The sequence below is a fragment of the Somniosus microcephalus genome, chromosome 23, assembly GCF_052327205.1.
Source record: "Somniosus microcephalus isolate GS21.2 chromosome 23, FLI_Smic_1.0, whole genome shotgun sequence".
Classification (NCBI taxonomy): Eukaryota; Metazoa; Chordata; class Chondrichthyes; order Squaliformes; family Somniosidae; genus Somniosus; species Somniosus microcephalus.
In genome coordinates, this window is record NC_141009.1 from 342,927 (window position 1) to 366,264 (window position 23,338).

A 23,338-nucleotide genomic window follows, 5' to 3' on the forward strand; every position below is an offset into this window, starting at 1 on the left:
TGTTTTTATATTTTTTGCTAATTTACTTTCATAATCTATCTTCCCTTTCTTAATCAATCTTTTTGTTATTTTTTGCTGTCTTTTAAAGTTTTCCCAATCCTCTATCCTCCCACTAGATTTGGCTACCTTATATGCCCTTGTTTTTAGTCGAATACTATCCTTAATTTCTTTACTTAGCCACGGATGGCTGTCTTTTCTTTTACACCCTTTTCTTCTCAGTGGAATATATTTTTTTTGGAAGTTGTAAAATAACTCCTTAAATGTACACCACTGATCATGTATCGTCTTACCCTTTAATCTATTTTCCCAATCCACTCTACTCAATTCCGCTCTCATACCTTCATAGTCTCCTTTATTCAAGCTTCGCACGCTTGTTTGAGATCCAACCTTCTCACCCTCTGATTGAATATGGAATTCAACCATGTTATGGTCACTCATTCCAAGGGGATCCTTTACTAGGACATTTTTAATTAATCCTGTCTCGTTACACAGGACCAGATCTAAGGTTACTTGCCCCCTGGTCGGTTCAGTTACATACTGTGGTAAACCACTGTTATACCTGTCTGTACGTGTATGTGTATTCCACTAGGTACAGGTCTGGACATGCCTCGGCTGACTCCTCCCACTATTCCAGGTATATAAGTGACTACCTCCCAGTCCCTTAGTATTCTGGACGGGTCGACCACTCGAGACTAGACCTTCATTCTTTAGTTAATAAAAGCCTGGTTGTTACTCGCTTAACCTCAGTCTTTTGAGTAATTGATGGCGCATCAATTTTATTAACTAAATTTTTATAATGGAGAAGATCCTCACACCAGCATGCCTGGACCTGGACAGTCGGGAAGTGGACGCTTCCACCAAGTTTGCTCACTGGCTCATGTGCTTCGAGGCATTCCTGACTGCCTCCACTGCGGTCGCAACGGATGCGGACAAACTGTCTGTCCTGATCTCCAAGGTGAACCACCGAGTGTACTCAGTCATCCGGGACGCGACCTCGTACACAGCCGCCCTCCAGCTCCTCAAGACCCAGTACACGCGCCCTGTGAACGAAGTTTACGCCAGGCACCTCCTGGGGAGTCGCAAGCAACAACCTGGGGAATCGACTGAGGAATACCTCCAAGCACTGTCCGTGCTTGGCCGGGCCTGTGGGTGTAAGGCGGTAACGCCCACTAAGTACACGGAGGAACTGATCCGGGATGCCTTCGTAGCGGGCCACAGGTCCAACTACACCCGACAGCGACTGCTGGAGCAGAGTGACCTCACCCTCGACAAAGCCTCCGAAATCGCACTAACGCTGGACGCAGCCTACCGGGGCATGGATGCCGCCTACTCTGCACCGTGGACGCCGCGGGGAACGACAACCTGGGACACGGTAGGACAGCCCCATAGCACCGTGCCACCCCAGCCACAGCCCAACAACGGCCCAACCACCGCAGCAGTGTCCCAAAGCCAGACAGCAGTATCCCAAGGCCAGAAATGCTACTTCTGTGGCCAGGCCAAACACCCCAGAGCGCGCTGCCCGGCGAAGAATGCGATCTGCTCGGGCTGCGGGAAAAAGGGACACTACGCTAGCGTCTGCAAGGCCAAAGCCACCCCGAACGCCAGCAGCGCCGTGTGTGGGCCGTGCGAGCCGCTATCTTGGGCCCCCAACAGCGCCGCGTGTGGGCCGTGCGGGCCGCCATCTTGGGCCTCCCCAGCCATGTGCGAACCACCGCAGCAGCAGCCATCTTGGACGACTCCAGCCACATGGGAATCATGGACGCCGCCATCTTGGACACCAGCCAGGACGCAGCAGGCCGCCAACCCCCCCCCCCTCATCTGATACCCGCAGCGACACACCGACCCCTACGCTGGCCTCTGTTACGCTGGACCAATCGAGACCGCACGAACTAGCTCGGTCCAAAATGGACGTTAAGGTAAACGGCCATGCAATAAACTGCCTTTTTGACTCTGGGAGCACAGAGAGCTTCATCCACCCCGACACGGTGCGGCGTTGCTCTCTCCCAGTCCTGCCTGCGCACCAGCGGATTTCTATGGCCGCCGAGTCCCAGTCAGCGGACATTGGCGGCTACTGCGTGGTGACACTAGTAGTAGACGGGACTGTGTTCAATAATTTTAAACTGCTGGTCCTGCCCCAACTTTGCGCTGCCGTTCTACTGGGGTTGGATTTCCAGTGCCACCTCAAAAGCGTTACGATGGCGTACGGTGGCCCCCTCCCCCCACTCACAGTCCGCAGCCAGCAGCCTCCAAATTGCCCGCCGCGCACCAGATGCAACCTCTCCACACTGAGTCCCACCCCCCCCACTGTTTGCTAACCTCACCCCCGACTGTAAGCCCATCGCCACAAAGAGCAGGCGATACAGTGCCGGGGACAGGGTTTTCATCAAAACCGAAGTGGAGCGGCTCCTGAAGGAGGGGATTATTGAGGGCAGCTCCAGCCCCTGGCGAGCCCAGGTTGTGGTCGTTAAGACCGGCGAGAAACAACGCCTGGTCATCGACTACAGCCAAACAATAAACCGCTACACCCTGCTGGACGCCTACCCACTCCCCCGCATAGCTGACATGATCAACCAGATCGCGCAGTACCGCGTCTTTTCGACCATTGGCCTGAAATCAGCGTACCACCAGCTCCCCATCCGCCCCGAAGACCGCCAGTATACTGCTTTTGAGGCAAACGGCCGCCTCTATCACTTCCTTAGGGTTCCCTTTGGCATTACCAACGGGGTCTCCGTCTTCCAAAGGGAGATGGACCGGATGGTCGATCAAATACTGCTCAAGAAACCCATCCCTAATACACTCAATGAACTCATCCTCAAGGCAGCCCTGCCCAATTTGATTTGTCCAATTAATATGATAGTTAAAATCCCCCATAATTATAGATGCTCCCTTATTACAAGCCTCAACTATTTCCTGATTGATACTCCGTCCAACAGAGTTGCAACTGTTCGGAGGCCTATAGACTATGCCCACTAGTGTTTTTTTCCCCTTATTATTCCTTACCTCCACCCAAACTGTTTCATTATCCTGATCTTTTGACCCAATATCATTTCTCTGTATTACAGTGATTCCTTCCTTTATTAACATAGCCACCCCACCTCCCCTTCCTTCCTGCCTGTCCTTCCTGATCGTTAAATAACCTGGTATGTTTAATTCCCAGGCATTGTCACCCTGCAGCCATGTTTCTGTAATGGCCACAAGATCATACCCATATGTAGTTATTTGTGCCATTAACTCGTCTATTTTGTTACGAATGCTACGTGCATTCAGATAGAGAACTTTCAAATATGTTTTGTGACACTTAGTTCCTGCTTTTGCCCTTTTTATTACTTTACCTTTTACTCCATACCTTCTGCCCCTTCCTGACACGCTCTGGTTTTTAATTTCCCCACTGCTACCTATGTCTATGACCTTCTCTGTTGTCATTTTTATTATTTGCTCTCTAGGAACCTCTTTCCCCCCCCCCCCCCCCCCCCCCCCCAACCCCACTAGTTAGTTTAAAGCCCTCTCTACAGCCCTAGTTATATGATCCACCAGGACTCTAGTCCCAGCACTGGCCAAGTGAAGCCTGTCCCAACAGAACAGCTCCCTCCTGCCCCAGTACTGGTGCCAGTGTCCCAGGAAGCAAAACCCATTTCTCCCACACCAGTCTTTGAGCCACGCATTTAACTCTCTAATTTTATTTGTCCTAGCCAAATTCGCTCGTGGCTCAGGTAATAATCCAGAGATTATTACCCTTGAGGTTCTGTTTTTTAATTTGACCCCTAGCTGCTCATAATCCTTTAACAGAACCGGCTTCCTAGTCCTATCTACGTCGTTTGTACCAACATGGACCACGACAACTGGATCCACCCCCTCCCACTGCAAGTTTCTTTCCAGCCCAGAGGAGATGTCCTTAACCCTGGCACCGGGTAGGCAACACAGCCTTCGGGACTCTCGCTCTCGGCTGCAGAGAACTCTATCTATCCCCCTAATAATACTATCCCCTACCACGACAACATTTCTATTTACTCCCCCCTCTTGAATGGCCCCCCATTCCACGGTGTTGTGGCCAGGTTGCTCGTCCTCCCTGCAGTCCCTGCTCCTGTTCCCACAGGGAGTAAGAACCTCGAACCTGTTGGACAAGAGCAAGGGCTGCGGCTCCTCCAGCTCTACCTCCTGGATCCCCGTACTTGCCTCACTCGTAGTCACACCGTCCTGTCCCTGACCATGGGCTACATCTGAATTAATTAACTTCATAGGTGTGACCACCTCCTAGAGCCCAGGTACTTCTCCCCCTTCCTGATGTGTCACAGTGTCTGAAGCTCAGACTCCAGCTCATCAACATGGAGCTGGAGTTCCTGCAGCAGCAGACACTTGTCACAGACGTAATCACCGTGAGCCTCAATGGGGTTCACCGGCTCCCACCTCTCAACAGTAACACATCACCTGCTCCATTCTATGTAATTAATTAATTTTTTTATTGTTAGTTATGGACACCCTCTGCCCAATTTTAGATGCTAGTATCCCCTTTAATTAATTGGATTTAAATTAAATCAATCCCTCTAGTTACACCAGTTTACCAACAGTCACTCTGCACCAGAAAGGCCTTATTAACTACAACCCACAGAGTTAAAGTTTGAAAAGAGCACCTAACACCCCACTTACCCTAACTCACACTTGCCCAAACTCACAGCACTCTTTGATGACTCGCACTCACTGCTTGCTCGCACTATGACTGGTCTTTTTATACTGTTTGTTTGTTTACAGCCAAATGAGTCACCCCTGCTGATTGGTTAGAAAACTGGTTTCCACTGCCTGCTGTGCCAATTTACTCCTACTGCAGTGTAACCTTGTTTTACTCTTAAACCAACAGAATCCCAAATATTTAACTTTTCCCCTTTACTTAAACTGCTTAAGTAATCTTATCAAGAATGATTTAAAGAGAAATAACAATTAGAGAACTCTCACATTTACCCAAACTCACAGCACTCTTTGATGACTCACACGATGATACAGGTTTAGCATAACTTCCCTGCTTTTCAATTTTATCCGTCTAGAAATAAACCCTAGTGCTTGGTTTGCTTTTTTTATGGCCTTGCCAACCTGTTGCAACCTTTAGTGATTTGTGTATTTGTACTCCGAGATCCTTTTTTGTTCCTTTACCCCACCTAAACTCGCACCCTCCAAATAATAAGTGACCTCCCTATTCTTCCATAAGACCTCGCACTTATGTGTTGAACTTCATTTGTCCAATATATGCCCATTCTGCAAGTTTATTAATGTCTTCCTGTAATTTGTTACAGTCCTCCTCAGTATTGACGAACCCCCAATTTGGTGTCATCTGCAAATTTAGAAATTGTGTTTTTGATTCCAAAGTCTAAATTGTTAACATAAATTGTGAATGGCAGTAGTCCCAGCACTGATCCTTGTGGACTACTAACCCCCTTCTGCCACTGTGAATAGCTACCCTTTACCCCTACTCTCTGCTTTCTGTCTTGTTAAGCTGACTGGTCTATAATTCCCTGGACCTGTTCTATCCCCCTTCTTAAATATAGCTATTATACATTAGCTATCCACCAGTCCTCTGGCACTACACCTTTTTTTACCGAATTATTAAGTATGTGTAGTAATGCCTCTGCTATCTCTTCCCTAGATTCTTTTAAAATACGTGGATGCAATCCATCCAGACCAGGGGTTTCCTCCTCTTTGAGTTGGATCAGTTTATTTAATATATCCCCTCTCTTTATTTTTAATGCACTTATCTCATTACTAATCTCATCATCCAATGTCATGTCCACCTGTTCTATCTCCCTGATGAATACTTATTTAATATTAAGTAATTATTTAATATTTCTGCCATCTCTTTATCGTTACCTGTGGTATTATCCTGTCTATCCCTTAATGGCCCTATTCCCATCACAAACTTTTTTTTAGTTCTGACGAAAGGTATTCGACCTGAAACGTTGACTCTGTTTCTCTCTCCATGGATGCTGCCTGGCCTGCTGAGTTTTTCCAGCGTTTTCTGTTGTTTCCTTTTTATTGATGTGCCTGTAAAATATTTTACTCTTATGTTCCTTGATAATTTAATTTCATAATTCCTCTTTGCCTTCCAAATTGTTTTTTTGACTTCTCTCCTAACCTCTTTGTATTCTCCCTTATCATGCACTCCCCTGCTGTCTATGTACTTAATGTATGCCCCTTTCCTTACCCTCAATTGTTCCCTTATGGCTTTATTCATCCATAGTCTCATTAGTGTTTAGTTTGTTCCTTTTAGCGGAATATATTTTTCCTGCACTCTGTTGAACCCCATTTTAAATATTTCCCATTGCTGTTCTACATTGTTGTTTGCCAATATTGTTGCCCATTTTATTTTCCCAAGTTCTATTCTCAGCCCCCCAAAATCAGCTTTTCTCCAATCTATTACCCTGGTTATCGTCATACTTATGTCCTTCTCAATTATCATCTTAAAGCGTATTTATATTATGATCACTATTGCCTAGATTTCCCCCTACTTTTACTTCTTATCTGCTCTAGTTCATGCCCCATTACTAGATCCAATAGTGAATCCTCCCTTGTTGGGCTTTTTACATAATGGGTTAGAAAGGAGTCCTTTACACATTGTAGGAACTCCATTCCCTTACCCCCTTTACCTACCTCTTCTGTCCAATTAATATCGGGGTAGTTGAATTCCCCCATGATTATCATTCTATGGGCTGGATTTTCTCAATGGGGAGCTTTTGGAGGCGGGATTCCCACTTGTCTGCTTTTAGTCCCACCTCCATTGACTTGTGGCCAACCCACGCTATTTTCCCTTGATTGACCTTGTTAAGCCCACCCAGAGGGCTTAGCAGGCCAATTAAGGGAAAGCCGGTTACAGGTGACGTCAGTGAGTGACATTTCATCTGTCAAGAGCTTTTGACAGATGAAATGTCAGCGTTTGATGATTCTGTGAAGCAGTCAAACACTGACAATCTGTCCTCTAAGTTGAGTCCTTCCACTCAGGCTCACCTTGATCTCTCCTGAGCAGAAAGCAGAAGGCTGCAGCTTTTGACAGTTCAGCGGCCATTCTGCTTTCTGTGCCAGTGAGCTGAGGGACTCCCAAGACCTGAAGGGATGAAGCCTGCAGGAAGAAGTAAAGGTAAGTAAAACTTATTAAAACACTTTACACTCACCTCACACACTTGCCTCTCCACAATTGCACTCATCACTCACTTGCACACCGGACATCTCGGCCTCTCCGACCCCCGCAGACCGATGGCCCGGCTCGCTGACCCTGGCGTGGTTCAGAGCCGTCTGGAAGCCCACACTTCAGGGCTCAAAATAGGGATTCTCCAAAAAACTGCCTGTTGACTACCTGTGAACAGGCAGTTAATTAGCACTAATCCCCTTTCCGCCTCGGGGAGGTGGCTCCCAGCGCGGGTCGGGTACCTGCCTCCTGGGAAGATGGCACGGAAGCGGGATGGGTACCCGCCCCCAGAGTCTGCCATTTTCCCAGCAGTCCCGCCTCCTCAGGGCTGGCAAAATCACCCCTATGTTTTTTACTCATTTCCATAATTTGTCTGCATATTTCTTCCTCCACCTCCCTTCCACCATTAGGTGGTCTGTAGACTACACCTATTAGTATCTTTTATCTCTATCCATATGGATTCTATTTTTGTCTTGCTGATGGCTGAGTCACTTTTTTCTACTGTCATTATGTTATCCCTAATAAGTACAGGTACCCCACCTCCCCTTTTTCCCTCTATCTTTTCTAAATATGTTATACCCTGCAATGCATAATTCCCAGTCCTGATTTTTCTGTAGCCATGTCTCAGTAATCCCTTCTATTTTTTTATCGGATGTGGGCGTCGCTGGCAAGGCCAGCATTTATTGCCCTTCCCGAATTGCCCTTGAGAAGGTGGTGGTGAGTCACCGCCTTGAACTGCTGCAGTGTGTGGTGTAGGTACTCCCACAATGCTGTTGGGTAGGGAGTTCCCGGATTTTGACCCAGCGACGATGAAGGATCGGCGATATACTTCTAAGTCCGGATGATGTGTGACTTGGAGGGGAACTTGGAGGTGGTGGTGTTCCCATGCATCTGCTGCCCTTGTCCTTCTAGGTGGAAGAGGTCGCGGGTTTGGGAGGTGCTGCCGAAGAAGCCTTGGCGAGTTGCTGCAGTGCATCTTGTAGATGGTACACACTGCAGCCACAGTACACTGTTGGTGGAGGGAGTGAATGTTTAAGGTGGTAGATGGGGTGCCAATCAAGCGGGCTGCTTTGTTCTGGATGGTGTCGAGCTTCTTGAGTGTTCTTGGAGCTGCACTAATCCAGGCAAGTGGCGAGTAATCCATCACACTCCTTACTTGTGCCTTGTAGATGGTAGAAAGGCTTTGGGGAGTCAGGAGGTGAGACATTCGCCGCAGAATACCTAACCTCTGACCTGCTCTTGTTGCCACAGTATGTGGCTGGTCCATACTTGGTGAAATGCTGACTTGATGTCAAGGGCAGTCACGCTCTTCTCTGGAATTCAGCTCCATTTGTCCATGTTTGGACCAAGGCTGTAATGAGGTCGGCAACTGAGTAGTCTTGGCGGAACCCAAACTGGGCATCAGTGAGCAGCTTATTGGTGAGTAAGTGCCGCTTGATAGCGCTGTCGTTGACACCTTCCATCACTTTGCTGATGATTGAGAGTAGACTGATTGGGCGGTAGTTGGCCAGATTGGATTTGTCCAGCTTTTTGTGGACAGGGCATACCTGGGCAGCTTTTCACATTGTCGGATAGATGCCAGTGTTGTAGCTGTACTGGAACAGCTTGGCTAGAGGCGCGGCTAGTTCTGGAGCACAAGTCTTCAGCACGACAGCCGGGATGTTGTCGGGGCCCATATTCTTTGTTGTATCCAGTGCGCTCAGCTGTTTCTTGATATCACGTGGAGTGAATCGAATTGGCTGAAGACTGGCTTCTGTGATGGTGGGGACCTCGGGAGGAGGCCAATATGGATTATCCACTCGGCACTTCTGGATGAAGATGGTTGCAAACACTTCAGCCTTGTCTTTTGCATTCACGTGCTGGGCTCCACCATCATTGAGGGTGAGGATGTTCATGGAGCCTCCTCCTCTCATTAGTTGTTTAGTGGTCCACCACCATTCACGATTGGATGTGGCAGGACTGCAGAGCTTTGATCTGATCCGTTGATTGTGGGATTGCTTTGCCCTGTTTATAGCATGCTGCTTCCGCTTTATAGCATGCATGTATGTCTGCTCCTCGCAACGCATGATTGCCTCCAGCTCCCCTGATTTATTACAGACACTGTGCACTGCTGTACAGACAGTTTAACTCACTTAATAGGATTTCCTCTCACTTTATGTTTAACTATCTTTTTAGACTCCTGTTCTATAACTATTTATTCCCTTGCCACCAATATCCTCCCTTTATTCTTTCCTATGCTCACTTTTCCTGTTTTGTTTGTATTTAGGCTGGTTACGTTTCTTGTAGATTCCTCCTCCATCTTACTATTTCAAAGCCTTTGCCACCTCCCTATTTACCCTTTCCGCTAGGACACTGGTCCCATCCCGGTTCAGGTGGAGCCCGTCCCATTGGTACAGCTCCTTCCTGTCCCAGGACCAGTGCCAGTGTCCCATAACTAGTGCCAGTGTCCCATGAAAAGGAACCCCTCTCTCCCACACCAGCTCTTTAGCCACGTGTTAATTCTCCTGATCTATCTGCTTCCAAGCCAATTTGCACGTGGCTCGGGCAATCATCGAGATTATTACCCTCGCGGTCCTGCTTTTTAATTTAGAGCCTAACTCCTGGTACTCTTTCAGCAGGACCTCCTCCCTGTTCCTATCTATGTTGTGTGGTCCCTCCCTTTCCAAGTTCCTCTCCAGCCGGCGTGAGATATCCCTTACCCTAGCACCGGGTAGGCAACACACCCTTCAGGATTCTCGTTCTTGGCTGTAGAGGACGTTATCTATCCCTCTAATTATAGAGTCCCCTATCGCTACCACATTTCTATTCTGCTCTCTTTTCCCCCCCCCCCCCCCCGCCCTTGGACAGCCTTCTGAGCCACAGTGCCTTGGTCAGCATTGTGGCTGTCCTCCCTGCAGTCTTTCTCCTTGTCCTCACAGATAGCAAGTACTTCATACTTGTTGGACCAGTGTCTGCAGGATCTCTTCTCAGCCTCTCCTAAATCCCTGCTACCCGGCTCCCTAACAGTCACACCCTCCCCTTCCTGAACCTTTCCTCTGGGCTGTGACTGCATTCTGGATAAAACTGTCCAGAAATTCCTCCCCCTCGTGTCGGAGTGTCTCCAACTCTCACTCCAGCTCAATGACTCTGAGCCGGAGAAATTTGAGATGGAGACATCTCCTGCAGACGTGTTCGATCGGGACAGTCTCTCTGTCCACAAACTCCCACAACCTGCCCTTCCATATCAAACTGCTACACTTGGTTACAATATTGGGGGCTGTACTGGCAGTCGACCTCCCCCTCCAGGATCCATGGTGGAGGGAACCGAGGCAGCGAGAAAGACTGGGCCAGAGCGAGAAGGTGGGCCATCAGGGCTCTCAACAGGATGCCGTACCCTCCGAGGGTATTCAGAGAGCACTTCCCCTACCTCCAATTAATTGAGGAGCAGTGTATTAGACTGCTCCGCTTCACCAAGGAGGTGGTCACAGAGCTCTGCGACCTCCAGCCTCAGATCAGGCCGACCACTGCTCTCTCAGTGGCAGTCAAGGTCACCGTCGCCCTCAATTTCTTGGCCAGCGGATCCTTCCAGTCTGCAACAGGAGACATAGCTAACATCTCGCAGTTCGCCGTCCATCGCTGCATCCAAGAAGTCACCAAGGCTCTCTACAGTAGAAGGGACTACATTTCCTTCTCCACCACCAGAGAGAAGCAGGACGAGCGTGCATGTGGCTTTGCCAGGAAAGCGGGATTCCCCATGGTGCAGGGTGCCATTGACTGCACCCACATGGCTTTGCGGGCACCGCATAACAATCCTGAAATCTTCCGTAACCGCAATGAGGATTAAGTGAGTGGTAGCCAATGTCAATGCCTGCTATCCTGGCAGCAGGCATGGTGCTTTCATCCTGTGCCAGCACTCTTCCAGCTACCACGTCAAGCTCGTGGCTGGCTGGTCGGAGACGAGGGCTATCAGCTCTCCACCTGGCTCATGACTCCCCTCCGCAACCCCAACACTCCTACCCAGCACTCATAATGAGAGCCATACTGCCACCAGGAACATCATCGAGCAGATCATCAGCCTGCTGAAGCCACGGTTCCGCTGCCTTGACCACTCGGGAGGAGCCCTCCAGTACTCGGCTGAGCGGGTGTCCCATTTCGTGGTGCTCTGTGTCGCCATGGTCTCTCTGGGAGTCTACCATCCTTTGCAGACTGGAAATGATGGGCTCCATGATGTGCACAAAGGCTTGTTCAATGTTGGAGGCGGACTCCTCCATGCTCCTTATCATTGCCGAGAGGCACTCGGGCACCCTTGCCATTGTACTTCTCATCGTGTGCATGCCGAACACCCTTCTTCTAAACGCCTCCCCATGGAGGTCCTTATTTGAATCCTGTACAGCAGAACTCGCCTCCGGGCCTCCGAGCTACCCTTTCCCCCTGGCCTTGCTGCACCCACTCGACCCCGGTGCCTCACCCTGTGCAGATCCCGCTACTATACTAGCATCTAAAGAACGCATAGTGCCAGTGTCTGAGCTGGTGCCTGCAGGTGAGACATGCAGTGTGTTCTTCCTCCTCCTTCTCCTGCCTTGCTCTCTGGTGCCCTCGGGAACAGGCTGCTCAGGTGCTTGCTCATTCTCTGAAAGCACAAAGGCACAAGAGTCTGGTTAAGGTGAGGGGAGGGGGGCAGGAAGGGAGGAATGCATGCATACGGCATGATTAGCTGGAAAGTGCGAAAGGCTTGTGGGGTGAGGGAGAAGTGGGATGTGAGAAGGAGTAGGGATGAACATACCGTTGTCCCCAAGGGGGTCAATATCGCCGGTGGCCACAGCGCCCACTGCCAGGTGCCCAATAATCGCAGCACTCTATTTTCCAGTGCAGACAGTGGTTGGGTGTCGGCTTGTCCCCAGCCTGTGCACTCCTGCTCCCTCCTATTGTGAGCCACCTTCGCCTGTAAGAGAAAGGAAAGTGAGTGAGTGTGGAGCAATGTGTTTGGGCGAGTGCTGGGGGTGTAGTGCTTTGGGCAGTGTGTGAAGACTGTGGTTCAGATAGTGGTACGTAACATTTGTAGAAACATTCACTCACCCTCACCACCTGAGTGATGTTGTTAAATTTCTTCCTGCACTGTGTGTGGATCCTAGGGACCACAGTGCTGCCCAAGACCTGCTGTGCTACCTCCCTCCACATGGTGTGGAAGACTTGCGGTGAGGGCCTCCTGCCACTTGCCGGGTAGAGCACCACCCTCTATCTCTCAAATGAACACCAGTGTTATGTATTGTGTGTTCTATTGTGTGTTCTCCTCCCACCTGTGGTGGCGCTGTCACAGGAGATAAATGGTTGGGTGTTCTCTGTTAAGTTTAGCTCTTTGTTCGGAACTTTCCAGAACTTCCTTTCCTTCCAATAAAGCACTTCATGTTTGAATCTCTGAGTTCTGAGTCCTAAATTGTGTCTAGGTAGAAAGGTACCGACACAACAAGTGGCAACGAGGAGCGGATGAATCTGCATACGTTACAGGTGCAGTGAGTAAACAGAAATTTTAATTTGAAACGTGAGATGGCTACTATATTAGGAAACATCGGTGATTTTGATGAAAATGTGGAGCAATGGAGCGCATATACGGAACGTTTTGACTATTTTGTATTGGCGAATGCGGTGGCAAATGAAAAGGTCGTGCCCACCTTTTTTGAGTGTAATCGGGCCGAAGACATTCAATTTACTTCGCAGCCTTGTGCAGCCAGATAAGCCAGGAACTAAAACATATAAGCAACTAGTGGAAATTCTTGGAGCACATTTTTCACCAAAACCTCTGGTTATTGCTGAGAGATTTAGATTTCACAAACGGAATCAAGAGGAGGGGGAATCGGTGACGATGTTTATTGCTGCTTTAAAAAGGTTGTCGGAACACTGCCAGTTCAAGGAGGTGCTGAATGACACCATTAGAGACAGACTTGTGTGTGGTCTGCAAAATGCAGCCACACAGAAGCGCCTTCTTACTGAGGACAACCTTACTCTTGAAAAGGCCATTGAAGTTAGTGTCTCCATGGAGATGGCGGAAAAGGAGGCTCACCAGTTGAGTTCAACAGGGAGAGTTCACAAGGTGTCGTCTGAGCCTAAAGGTGCGCGGAATGGCACATGTTACCGTTGTGGGAAAACGGGCCATCATGCTAATGACTGCTGGTGTACGGAGCTAGAATGCCGAAATTGTGGCAAAAAGGGTCACATTGAACGCGCCTGTAGAGGTAAAAAAAGAACAGACGGAGCTGGGAAGCATGGAAGCAAAATGTCTGTATTTGGACAAGAGAGGAAAAAGAGTGTTCATTCAGTGCAGTATGATGGAACAAGCAAAACAGAGGGGAGCAACACCTCTGAGAAGGAAGAGATGCACATACTGACGGTTGCAGGTGATTCAAATGGCTACTGGGTGTCACCACTGGTGGAGGGACAATCAGTGCGGATGGAGGTGGACACAGGCGCGGCTGTGTCCCTTGTTTCAGACACTGTCTACTACAAAATGCTAAAGCATCTTACCCTTCAGCCAACAAACATTGTGCTAAAGACGTATACCGGCGAACCTGTGGCCATGAGAGGTGTCATTGAGGTGACAGTTAAATTGAACGGACAGACTGCAAAACTGCCACTATATGTGGTAAAGGGAAATTACCCATCGCTATTGGGACGTGCGTGGCTAGAGAAAATCACGCTGGACTGGCCTGCAGTCCGCATGATGTCAAAAGGGGAGTCAGGTCTGACTGCAGTGTTAAACAAACATGCAGAATTCTTCAATGGGGAACTTGGGAGCATGAAAAAGATCAGCGTGAGATTGGACATTAAACCTGACAGCAAGCCGAAGTTTCACAAAACCCGACCTGTACCCTATGCAATTAGGCCAAAAGTTGAGGCTAACTTGGAGGCCTTAGTCGAGAATGGAGCCTGTGAGCGTGAGCAAATGGGCCACACCCATTGTTCCTGTCCTGAAAAAGGATGGATCTGTTCGAATCTGCGGGGATTTTAAAGTGACTATTAACCCGGTGCTGTCTGCGGAACAGCACCCTCGTCCCCCTCATTGATGATCTTTTTACGGGCCTGGCCGGAGGGCAAAAGTTCAGCAAAATAGACTTATGCCAGGCTTATCTATAAATGCATGTCGATGACAAATCAAAGGAGCTGCTGACAATTGTGACACGCAAGGGGCTATACAGGTACTGCCGCCTTCCGTTTGGAATTACGTCGGCCCCTGCTCTATTCCAAAGGGCAATGGATCAGATTTTGAGTGGACTGCCAGGAGTCCAGTGCTACCTGGACGACATCCTTGTCACTGGGACAAATGAGGAGGATCATCTTCTGAACTTGGATGCGACACTACAACGACTGAAAGAGTACGGACTCAAGAGTTCGTAAAAACAAATGTGAATTCTTTCAGTCTTCAGTTGAGTACCTGGGGCATGTGATTGACGCTACTGGCCTGCATAAGGTGCCGTCAAGGCGATCGTGGAGGCCCCAGCACCCCAGAATATGAGCCAGTTACGTTCATTTCTGGGGCTACTTAACTACTATGGGAAGTTTATTCCAGACTTAACAACTGATGTAACGGCTTCAGCAATGTTGCTATGTCAAAGCAAAACATGGAAATAGACTGAACTGTGCAACGAAGCTTTCGCCCAAGCAAAGAAAGCACACTTCGACCCAAAGCTACCCGTGCAGCTAGCATGTGATGCATCACCATATGGTGTGGGAGCAGTCATATCCCACATCATGCCTTCGGGTGAAGAGAAACCTATTGCCTTCGCATCACGCACCTTGAACAAGGCTGAGAGTAACTATGCGCAGATCGAGCGCGAGGCCTTGGGAATCGTTTTTGGAATTCGAAAATTTCATCAGTACCTGTTTGGGAGAAGGTTCACACTCCTGACGGACCACCGTCCATTGACTTCAATCTTCGGGCCTCACACCGGAATTCCGTCTCTCGCTGCAAGCAGGATGCAAAGGTGGGCTTTACTGTTGTCAGGACACACATACAACATCAAATATCGCAAATCAGACTTGCACGGCAACGCAGACGGTCTCTCGAGGCTACCCTTGCCTGTTACTCCCCCAGAGCCTCGTCAGATAGACATCTTCTACTTTAGACAAGTGGAGGGAGCACCTGTCACTGCAGTTCAGGTGCGAAGGTACACCCGCAATGATCCAGTCCTGTCTGAGGTAATGGACGATGTCATTCGAGGGAGAGCTATAGGCGATTCTCCTAGTTTGAAACCTTACGTTTCAAAAAGAAATGACCTCTCCATCCAGGCAGGTTGTCTTCTTTGGGGACGCCGTATCATCATTCCGCCACCTCTGAGGGAACCTATACTGCAACAACTTCATACAGGCCACAGTGGGATGGTTCGGATGAAGGAAATGGCAAGAAGCTACTTCTGGTGGCCAGGTCTCGATGGGAATATTGAGGAGAATGCCAAAACATGTTCCCCATGTCAAAGGGTCCGGAATGTTCCACAGCTGGCAACCCTACACCCCTGGGATTGGCCTACAGAAGTGTGGCAGCGAGTACATGTGGACTTCGCCGGTCCTTTCGAAAAGATGTTTATGGTGGTTGTGGACGCTCGTAGCAAGTGGGTCGCTGTGATGAGGTCTACCACGGCAGAGAAAACAATTGAGAAACTTGGTGAGATGTTCAGCCGTTATGGCTCACCGGAACAACTCGTAAGTGACAACGGTCCACAATTTGTATCACAGGAGTTTGCAACCTTCCTGCACGTGAATGGTGTCCAACACATCAGGTCTGCGCCCTATCATCCCTCTACTAACGGCCAGGCAGAAAGGTTTGTGCAAACTTTGAAGCATGCCTTGAAAGCATCGCAAGGTCAGGGCTCAATCCACCAACGTCTGAACAGCTTCCTGTTGTCCTACAGGAACGAGCCACATGCCACAACCAAAACTTCCCCCGCTTCGCTCACGATGAAGACGCAGTTGCGGACAAGTTTTGACTTACTCAAACCTCCAAGGGCAGAACAGGTTGTCCATTGTCAACAACAAGCTCAAGTTGAAAAGAGAGAGAAAAGAGCCAAGGAGAGACGGTTTCACCCTGGAGAGCACGTCCTAGCTCGAAACTACAACACTGGACCGAAATGGGTTCCTGCTACGGTGATCGCGCAGACGGGCCCTGTGTCTTACACGGTTGAGACTGCTGAGGACGTCGTCTGGAGAAGACACACAGATCAACTGTTGCTAGGAGCAGAGACAGCCACAGAGGCTCCAACGGCTGGTTGGCCTGAACTGTTTCCGGATGATACCGCAAACCAGCATCCTTTGCCACAGTGCTCTTCTCCAACACAGGAAGTCAAAGAGACTGTTCCACCTGTGCAAACTCCTGACTTTCAACTGACACAGGCACCTTCTCCATCCAGGCCTGTGTCAATGCCTACTGCTGTGGAAGCCAGCGATGACCGCCGGTATCCTGTCAGAGAGCGGCGGCCTCCAAGACGCTTGGATCTGTAGGTTTAGCGACTTACCCACAAGACTGGGGCAGAATAAACCCCAGGGTAAAGTCAGGGGTTGAGGCAGTCTACCTCTACCCTAGGTTCGTTGAGTGCATTGAAAGTAACTTACCTGTTGAAGAATAATGTGGACCTTTCATTTAAGAGGGGAGGAAATGTTATGTATTGTGTGTTCTCCTCCCACCTGTGGTGGCGCTGTCACAGGAGATAAATGGTTGGGTGTTCTCTGTTAAGTTTAGCTCTTTGTTCGGAACTTTCCAGAACTTCCTTTCCTTCCAATAAAGCACTTCATGTTTGAATCTCTGAGTTCTGAGTCCTAAATTGTGTCTAGGTAGAAAGGTACCGACACAACAAGTGGCAACGCCAATGCTTGACCGCTGAATCTGTGGGCTCTCCCTGGGGTGTGGATCTGTGGGCTCTCCCTGGGGTGTGGATCTGTGGGCTCTCCCTGGGGTGTGGATCTGTGGGCTCTCCCTGGGGTGTGGATCTGCCATGAGTACAGCTGCTTCAGCCCTCTGGCTCCTTCTCCTTGACCTGCTGCTGCTTGCCGAGGCAGCTGCACAACCAGCAATGCTGAGAATGAGGTTCTGCAGCATCAATGAACCTCCCCTTTAAGATCTGGAAAAAGCCTGTGGCAATCACGACTTGCGATTAGACTGCGCCTGATTGGTCCACCCTTTGAGTATAACACCAATGAGCTTGGGTTTAAAGACTTGAATTAGGACTCCAATCATTTCTTTGAGCAGTGAGCACGAATTTTGCGTGCAGTCTGGCGCTAATTCTCCAGTTTTTCTTCTTATACCACCCGTTCCTGGGCTATAATGAATTTCTAGCTCTGAGAGTCTTAAGTCGGGCCTACCTTTCTCTCCGGCTGCTTCTCTTGCTCTCTTTGAATAAAGATTTCAACAACTTCTTCTAACGATTTATTTATAGTTATATTAATTAGTTTATCTACTTAAGTTAGAGGGGGGGGAAATGCAAATACTCACCCACCAATCATCTACCTGCTGTCCTGTGATGTCACTCCTTGGTTTTTATGCTGTTCTTTTGGAATTTGCTGGATTTGTGCTGCCGAGTCCTTCCAGGTCCGCGCTGACCTCTGGTCCCGCTCTGTTTAAGTGCTGCCGACTCCTTCCAGTACTTAACCAACATCACCAAACAGATTAATTATTGATGCATCTCATTGCTGTTTGTGGATCTTGTCTGCAAAATAGTGATTCATTGTATGTGAAGTGCTTTGGGATGCTTCTGAGAGATGTAATGATAAGTCACTATGTAAATGCAAGTTCTTGTTCATTCCTTGCAGATGACTACGTGCACATTTCAAGCAAGCCTTGTGACCTTCAGTGTACTACAGCAGATGGACAGAGACAGCTAATGGTCCCAGCACGGGATGGAACATCTTGTAAATACGGGGAATACCGAGGAGTCTGTGTAGCTGGAGGCTGTGAGGTTGTGAACCTAATCTGAATAGATACATTTTAGAATTCTGAAAATGTGACAACCTTGTTGACTTTTTTTCATGCCCTCTCTGTATTCTGCAGCCCATCGGATGTGATGGGGTGCTCTTTTCCACCCATACCCTAGACAAATGTGGTATCTGCCAGGGCAATGGAAGCAGCTGTGTACGAGTTACTGGCAACTACAGGAAAGGAGCATCTCATCTGGGTAAGAACGCAACTGTGAACATGTTATTGTTTCTCTGGTGAACAGAGTCTGTTATTGTGTTGGACATTTTCAAATAGCTGAAAGCAACCTGTAGCAAAGCTGCCTGCTGTGAGACGCATGGGGAAAGTCTGTACTGAATGGAGTTCATGCTGCACGCACGATAGAGCTGCCACCCTCACTGGTCTAGTGCAGCTGGTAAAAACCTTAATTTGATTATTGCTCCTCCATTTTTCTCTTTTCCTGCTAAATCTTGCTGAAGTACAGTGCCATGGGCAAGTGACTATTCTTCCTGTGTGGGATCAGACAGTGTATTAGTACCACAATTCTACCACAAAAGGCATCACATCTGAGCGTGATGTTGTTCTCGTCTGTTGTCACTGGATAGTGATCAGAAAGTGTGTGTGTGTGTAGCAGGCGGTTAAGAAGGCAAATGGTATGTTGACCTTCGTAGCGAGAGGGTTTGAGTACAGGAACAAGGATGTCTTGATGCAGTTGTACAGGGCCTTGGTGAGACCACACCTTGAGTATTGTGTGCAGTTTTGGTCGCCTTATCTGAGGAAGGATGTTCTTGCCATGGAGGGAGTGCAGCGAAGATTCACCAGGCTGATACCTGGGATGGCAGGAATGACGTATGAGGAGAGATTGGGTCGATTGGCTTATACTCGCTGGAGTTTAGAAGAATGAGAGGGGATCTCATTGAAACTTATAAAATTCTAACAGGACTAGACAGACTAGATGCAGGAAGGATGTTCCCGATGGTCAGGGACTCCAGAACCAGGGATCACAGTCTAAGGATAAGGGGTAGGCCATTTAGGACAGAGATGAGGAGGAATTTCTTCACCCAGAGCGTGGTGAACCAGTGGAATTCTCTACCACAGAAGGCAGTAGAGGCCAATTCATTAAATATATTGAAGAAGGAGTTAGATATATTTCTTAAGGCTAAAGGGATCAAGGGATATGGGGAGAAGGCAGGGACCGGGTACTGAATTTGGATGATCAGCCATGATCGCATTGAATGGCGGAGCAGGCTCGAGGGGCCGAATAGCCTACTCCTATAGAAGATACAGGGCTATGGGGTGAGAGCAGAGCCGTGGGATTAGTTTTGAATTGCTCTAACAAAAAGCCAACACCGACACGATGGGCCGAAGGGCCTCTTCCCCTAATGTAAAGCTACATGCTGAGAAAGCAGACTTGTAAAATTAGCCTTTATATTTCCACTAGCACAATTTGTTTTTCAACCTAGTTTATAAATTACTTGTGGGGCTCTCTGGATCATCTGTGGTCCCAGCACCCTCGCAACCAGGGCCACTGCCTCTTTGATGCTGCATGCACCTGCACACTAATTAGACGATTTTGCTGATAACGCAAGGCCTGCTGATTGACATCATTTTCTGGTGTACCTGGTGAGTAGCTCATGATATGCTGGTAGTGTCGGGGGTGGTGGCAGTTACAATTTCTGTACCAGCAACCAATGAAAAGTTGTTGTGTTGGCAGTTTTGCCTGGGAGGGGATGTGGCAGTGGGAAGGAAAGGGGTTTGTTGTCATGGGAAGAGGAAGGGGAGGTAAGGGAAAGTGACAGGATGTAAGACCACCAAGGGGGGGGGAAATTTCAATAAGGCCTCCCCTTTAGCACCCATTCAGTCACTTTGTGGGGAGGCCCACGAGGTTAAGTAGTTTTGGGGGTATTAATGAGCTTTGTGCATAGTTTGTGCACAAGCTTCCAGATCCCTATGTACGATTCACCCACATTTTGGCACAGAGTTCATCGGGTGAGCTGCAGGCCTCAGGCCCCCGGCCTGATGTTCTGGGGAAGAGGCTGATGCCCATCAGGTGTTTGCCATCATATTCTCAGCCCCTTCACAGTCTGTGTGCTTTATTTTTTTTCCTTCAAACATTTTTAGGGTTTAAGGCCAGGGTTGCCAGGTAATCCTCTTGGCCCTGGAGTTTATGCTGTGCTGTTGATTACTTGCAGATTGGCACGGAGTTTGATGTGAAAGTTTATCAAACTGTTTCCTAGGTTATTCCCTAATAACACACATCCCGGTTGGTGCAACAGATATCCAGATAATTGAAAGAAAGAACTCCGATGATGTTTTGGGTATGTATAAGAGCACCTGAGGTATCTATAATCTTTTCCTTTTATTACATTTTTGTGATGTCTGTTAGAACTGGCTCATGTAATCGTATATTTGCTTGACCCAATGCATTATTAGTAAATAGCGAATAGTAAATATGTATTAATCTTATGTTATTCATCACTGCTAGGATCAACCATTCTGATTTGAACAGTCTCAATGTATTCCTTATTGAATATAAAATGTTATTTTTATGCAATATTATGATTCTAGCTTGGAAATGCAGTATGTATTCTATAAAGAAAGGAGCTGTTACAGGGAACCGTGAAATATTTATATTCCCACGATCGAGGATGGCTGATAAGTGATCTGTAAAAGAGATACAGCTATTATTTCATGATTCCTTGTGAAGTATTCTTTGCTCTGCACGTTGAGGTTTTTTCACAGATGCTTGTAATGTTTTCAGTAAATATCCTACATTCAAGCAGCTACTGCTTAAGTGTGTGGAAACAGAGATACTGACACCGGTTAATTGCCTCCCAAAGTCACAAGGAATCATTTGAACCATAGAATTTTACAATACAGAAGGGGGCAAATTAGCTCATCGTGCCTGTGCTGGCTCTTTGCTAGAATAATCCTGTATCTTCCTCTGCTTCAAAGATTTATCCAATTTTCCTTGAAAGATGCAACGATCTCTGCAGCAACCACTCCAGATTTAAAGATACTGGGGTGGAATTTCCATGGCCATTCTCCGGTTGTAACTGCAGCAGAATTGCTGGACAGCCATTTAGGCTGCTTTTCCAAGGTTGTTGCTAAATTTACAGCGGGAGAATGCTGACGGAAAGTCTACCCCATTATCAAACCTTTAGAGATACGGTATTGTCTCCTATATGAGAGAAACCCCTAAAGGGAACATCAGAGCCATCATTATTATTGTTTCTCTCCTCTCAGTAGAATATAGAGTGGTCATTAACACTGAAAACTCCCTTTCCTATGTCCTCATTGGTAGCAGTTTGTTTTTACAAGCTTGCACAGTTAGCTGCCCCTTGTAACGATCGGTCTAGTTCGCCCAGGTGCAGTGTTTTAGGCTCCAGCAGCAAGCACTGCAGTGTCATTGCCAAGTTTGGTATTCTCTCTCTCAATGACATCCTGCAGAAAGAATGAGTTTTATCTGTGCTTTTATTTACCTTGCAGCTGTTGCTGATGAGTCTGGAAACTTCTTTGTGAATGGCAATTTAAAAGTAGAAGGTCCAAGAAACTTCCACCTTGCAGGCACCGTTTTTAAATACAGGAGGCCAATGGATGTGTATGAAACTGGTATTGAATACATCGTGGCTCAAGGACCGACAGATCTGGGACTTAATATTCTGGTATAACCTCAATAATTTCAAATGAAAAATTCATATTCTTCAAGTAAATGTGCAGAAACAAATTACTTTATGAATGTTTACAGTAATAACAGCACTGTGACTTGTAAAATGTTAATACTTTCCTATTTTTCTCCTGAAAGAACTAACTATGCTGCTTTTGGTTGTACTGAACAGGCACCAATCAAAATGGCAGATGCTCCCAATTTTTCTTCCCTAGTCGTATGCACACAAATCCATTAGTACTAGATGCAGAAAATGACAACTCGGGATGCACTGCTAATAATGGTGTTCTCACACCTCTCAACCAGCTAATTAGTCATTTAACAATAGCATCAAATATGAAAATGGGTGTAACCCAGACACAGAGCATTAGATTGATACTGTTCAAATAGTTGCCCAAAATATTTGCACACCTAATTTTACTGACCAGGATTTGGATGTCCTACAGAACTCGGTTGTTTGAAAAGCGGTGAACATTTTGGCAAAGGGCATAGCCCACAAACATGTCCAAGAGTGCTTGATTTAGGGGGAATGCAGGGGTGACATCCACTTCCTGACTCAACCTGATATAACTCCTGCTGCATCTGAAATGCATCAGATACCCTCCAAGATTGGATTGCCCTGAGCCAGCTAACACCTGCTAACGCTAACCCTAACCCTGGCCACACTCTGGGAGACCAGCCCTAGGGAGCACAAGCAACAAAGAAGGTAAATAACTTACCCGAATGTAAGCACTTCTGGTCCTCCTGATCCTCCCCCTCCCAATCGCAACCGCTCCCTCATTTCCCCGCCCCCCCCCCCCCCCCCATGATTCCCAGTTCCCCGATCCCCAACCACCAGCCCCGCAATGCCTTGCCCTCAGCCCCAACCTGTCCCGATCCTGGACCCACTTACCTGAGCATCCTGATTTTTCACTGGCGGACTGTTAATATGCTCCATTTATAATGAGGCCCAAGGCTCAATATCTGGGGAGCCTCAGACGTCACCATTCTGGCATAGGATAGACATTTGGGCTGGAAGAATAATTTCATACAGTTTTGGGTGCACTTCAGATTCAGTGAGAATTGGTCTTACTGGGTTGTTTCTGCCAACAGGAATAACACGGATTCTGTCCGTGATCTTTTAAAACCAGAACCTGCTTTTATGTTGGCCTTCAGCTCCTTGGCCCCAAATGAACCCTAGTGCTTAGTTTGCTTTTTTTATGGCCTTAATAACTTGCATTGCTACTTTTAGTGATTTGTGTATCTTTACCCCGCCCCCCCAAAATCCCTCTGCTCCTCCACCCCATTTAGACTCCTATTTTCCAAGTAATATGTGACCTCCTTATTTTCTTACCAAAATGTAATACCTCACACTTGCTTATGTTGAAATTCATTTGCTAGAGTTGCTTACACTTACAAATAATCACTTGTGATTGCTGTCAGTGTGACCGCGATTACCCAATGGAAGGTGAGCTTGCAACACTGTGAAAGAGGCGCTGCTCTCCCCCAGAGTTCACCCCATCCCATTAGAAGCTGCTGCCTCCGAGCACTAGAAATGTCAACATGCCACCAAGTAGCTGTGGTTTCTCTGCAAAGCTCCTCCACACAGTGAGTT

The 23,338-nt window shown here is 47.9% G+C and overlaps 1 protein-coding gene across 1 annotated transcript in view; it reads left to right on the forward strand.

The window, feature by feature from the left end:
• ttc16 (tetratricopeptide repeat domain 16) overlaps positions 1-23,338 on the forward strand; it is a 177,205-nt gene that overhangs the window by 50,441 nt on the left and 103,426 nt on the right. Inside the window, exons 6-9 of the mRNA XM_085965166.1 lie at positions 17,936-18,081; positions 18,174-18,297; positions 20,315-20,395; positions 21,567-21,742. Of these exons, the coding sequence (XP_085821292.1) occupies positions 17,936-18,081; positions 18,174-18,297; positions 20,315-20,395; positions 21,567-21,742 (527 nt within the window). The remainder of the gene's footprint in view (positions 1-17,935; positions 18,082-18,173; positions 18,298-20,314; positions 20,396-21,566; positions 21,743-23,338) is intronic.